Consider the following 3478-nt stretch of genomic DNA (forward strand, 5'->3'; position numbering starts at 1 on the left):
TTATATAGGGGGTGGGGACAGCTGCCCCCACTGTAGGTCCGACACTGCTGATACTCCTTGTTGGTCACGAACAAGTTAAAAAGTCTAGAAAGGGGTTGTATAGACTTTTTAGCTTGCTCATGACCAATACAAATCATATCTAGGGATGGCAACGGGGCGGGGTGGGGAATGGGGTCTCCGTCCCCGTTCCAGAAATATTTCCCCATTCCCCTTCCTCGTCCCCGTCCTCGCGGGGATTTTTCGGGGACGGGAAATCCCCACCCTGTTTTTTATTTATGCCTATTTTTTGGGGACGGGGAAATATTTTCCCATTCCCTGTCTCCGTCCCCGTTCTCAGCCTTTTTTCCCAAATTAAAGTTGCAGAACCCTTCTTCTTCTTCATTCTTCTCGACTGCATTCTGCCTCACCAACACAAGAACTCCAACTTCAACAAATCTTCATCTTTGCTTCTAGAAATTTCAAAATACCATTCCCCAATATCTGCTAAGTGCTAGAAAAATACTATTTGGTGCATCTACTCAACTTCACCCCCTCTGAAGTTCAAGAAGCTCTTGGTGTCAAATGGTTAAAGGAAAACAACAAGTGGGAGGGAGTAGACATGAAAGCTCTACTTATTCAATTATTAGAGGTGGGACTTATTTCCCGTATTTTTCCAAAGAGTTGAATCTTTTGCTAGAAAGTCAAGGATTTTTAGGCAAATTTTTTAGGATTCAAGAAGAAATTTATTCTGATTTGGTTATAGAATTTTATGAGAATTTGTCTACTAAAACGAAGAAGGGAATTACGATAATTACTTCCACAGTTAGAAGAACCAAGATAGAATTGACACCGCAAAAGTTGTCTAATTGGTTTGACTTACCTTTGAGGGGTATAGATCCATATGATAGAGATGATTGGATTACTCACAATAATTTATGTCATGTTGAATACTTGAGATATATGACCGGAAGGCGAGAAGAATTCACAAAAGAATCTAGACCGGAGAAATCATCTTTAAGTGGTGAGAAGAAAATTTTGGTGTTGCTAATAGAAGAATGCTTATTCCCTTGCAAGAATAATTCTAATGAAGTGGGTAGTTGGGCATGTACTATGGCATACTTTCTTAGGTTCCAGATTGAGATAAATTTGCATGTTTTTATGTTAAAGCATATAGCCTATTCAAAGACTAGAAACCGAAAGCATTTACCATATGGTATTGAGCTGGATATTCATTAAAATGAACTTGCCTGGGAGAGGAGAGAAAATGAAAAAGACTACTTGCCTGAGAGGGGGGGAGATCTGAGGGCCCAACTCACCAACCACCGTAGCGGTGGTGCACCACCCCATGCCGTCCCCGCTCCAGCTGCGCCCTCCTTCAGGAGGGGGTGGCGGTCTTCGAACAAGCCTCCACGGCATTGGCACGTGTCGCGGCGGGCCTCCGGGCAGAGCAACAAGCCGACCTAGGCACCACCCGATGGGGCGTTGCCGCCACCTCCACCTCCACCTCTCTCCAGGGGGCGCAGCGGGCCGAGCACCCGACCACATCCGGCACACGCCACACAGGGGGAGGACAACTCGCCTCGACCAACGGACATGCAAGGAAAGGGGGCTCCTGCCGAGACCGTCAACACGGCGGCGATGGAAGGGCACCAACCCAAACCAGGCCCGCCCTGGAGAGGTTGGGCGATCGTGTGTCGGCTCGGGACAGGCTGGGTCCGAGGCCGGCCGCCAACGAGCCACCAGCGGCAGAATCGTGTTCCCGCAGGCTACCACGGCAAGCATCGGGCACCCGGGGGTCGCCAAGCCACGGACCCCGAGCCCAGCCGCAACAGGAGACGGGTTCGCGTAGGTCCCCAAGTCGTGGGACCCGAGCTCCACCATGACACGGGCAGGCTTCCCGGGTAGAGCGAACAGGTGAGACAAACGGTAGAGTCCCAAGCTCCAATAGGGACGAGGTCGAGCAACTACGGAGGAAGATGTACGAGCTCCGGAAGAAGATCGACGAAGGGACGGGTCCCCGGAGCCCCAAGACATACTGTCCACCTCGTTCGTGAGTGCTATCATGGAGGAACCCTTGCCCAAGGATTTCCGTTTCCCCACCATCAAGGCGTACTCGGGGACCACGGACCCGCGGTCGCACCTCACCAAGTACAGGGCCTCCATGATGATCACTGGGGCTATCGACGCCATCCTATGCAGGGGGTTCTTTGCCACTCTGGACGGACAGGCACATGACTGGTTCGGGTCCCTCCCGGGGGGGGGGGAGGGGGGGTCCATCTCTACCTTCACGGACCTCACTAAACAGTTCCTATCCCACTTCGCCACCAGCATCCAAAAGAAGAAGCAAATCGCCGACCTGTGTGACCTGAAACAGAGAAGCTCAGAATCGCTAGCCGAGTATCTCAGTAAATGGAAGAAAGAGGCCATGGGGGTCGCCAATTTCAATGGTAAGTCGGCCATACCGATTTTCAGGAACAATGTGATGTCGGATGCTTTCCACCAGGATCTCATCCGGTACCCCCCGAATAACTATACCGACCTGATGGACAGGGCGGCCAAGTATGCCGACGCCGAGGTCGCCGAGAAGAGGAAGAAGGAGCAGGAGGAAGGGAGAGATCGGAAGGACAAGGCTCCCCAGGAGGAGCGCGGCAGGGCACCTCGGCAGCACTGCCGCAAATATGCTGAGGGGCCCAGGTTGAACCCCACACGGTTCCTCACCCCGCTGACGCACCCCATGAGCATCATCCTAGCCCACGCGGAGGACCAAGGGATCGTCGAGATCCCAAAGGAAGAATGCATGAAGATATCGGCGAAGGCCGACCCCAAGAAGTACTGCCGATTCCATCGCCAGAAGGGTCACGACACGGACAAGTGCATCCTCCTGAAGAAGCAGATTGAGGAGCTCATCTAGATGGGTTACCTGGGCCAATTCATCAAATGACCTAGCCAACCCCAAGGCAAGAACCGGGACACCGTGTGGAGGAAAGGGGGTGGTGGCTCCGCGCCGTCCAACTCGGCACCCCGCAAAAGAGAACACGGCCAAAAATCTGAAGAGGACGACAAGATGACGGAAGACTCCCAAACCCCAAAGGAGCAGTCCATCTATGTCATTTTCGGAGAACCCGAGGGTGGCGACACCCAAGCCGAGCAGAAGAAGTGGGCGAGGAGTCTGTACGTCGAGGAGGTGACACAAGCCCCACGGGAGAAGAAGCTAAGGAGGGAACTCATCACCTTCACTGATGATGACCTGCCGGATGGCCCCGTCCCCCACCGGGATGCCTTGGTGATCAAGCTGGACATCAACAACGTGGTGGTGCACCGAGTGCTCGTAGACACAGGCAGCACGGTAAATGTTACGTACTACGACACGTTCACCCAACTCGGCCTCTCAAGAGACTAGCTGGAGCAGGTTAGGACCCCCTTGTCCAGGTTCACGGGGGACTCGATCGAAACGGAGGGATCGATTACCTTGGAAGTGGAGATAGGCACCTCGCCTCAT

General features: G+C 53.0%; 1 protein-coding gene across 1 annotated transcript; it reads left to right on the top strand.

The window, feature by feature from the left end:
* Positions 1–2041: 2041 nt before the first annotated feature.
* On the top strand, positions 2042–2890 carry LOC109162732. Its single transcript, XM_019311416.1, has one exon. It carries the CDS (start codon positions 2042–2044, stop codon positions 2888–2890), a length of 849 nt encoding a protein of 282 aa, XP_019166961.1.
* The last annotated feature ends 588 nt before the right edge of the window (positions 2891–3478 follow it).

The sequence above is a fragment of the Ipomoea nil genome, unplaced genomic scaffold, assembly GCF_001879475.1.
Source record: "Ipomoea nil cultivar Tokyo-kokei standard unplaced genomic scaffold, Asagao_1.1 scaffold2957, whole genome shotgun sequence".
Lineage (NCBI taxonomy): Eukaryota > Viridiplantae > Streptophyta > Magnoliopsida > Solanales > Convolvulaceae > Ipomoea > Ipomoea nil.

Coding starts and splice junctions, on each gene's coding strand:
- LOC109162732 (XM_019311416.1), top strand. CDS start 2,042: ATGGAGGAACCCTTGCCCAAGGATTTCCGTTTCCCCACCATCAAGGCG.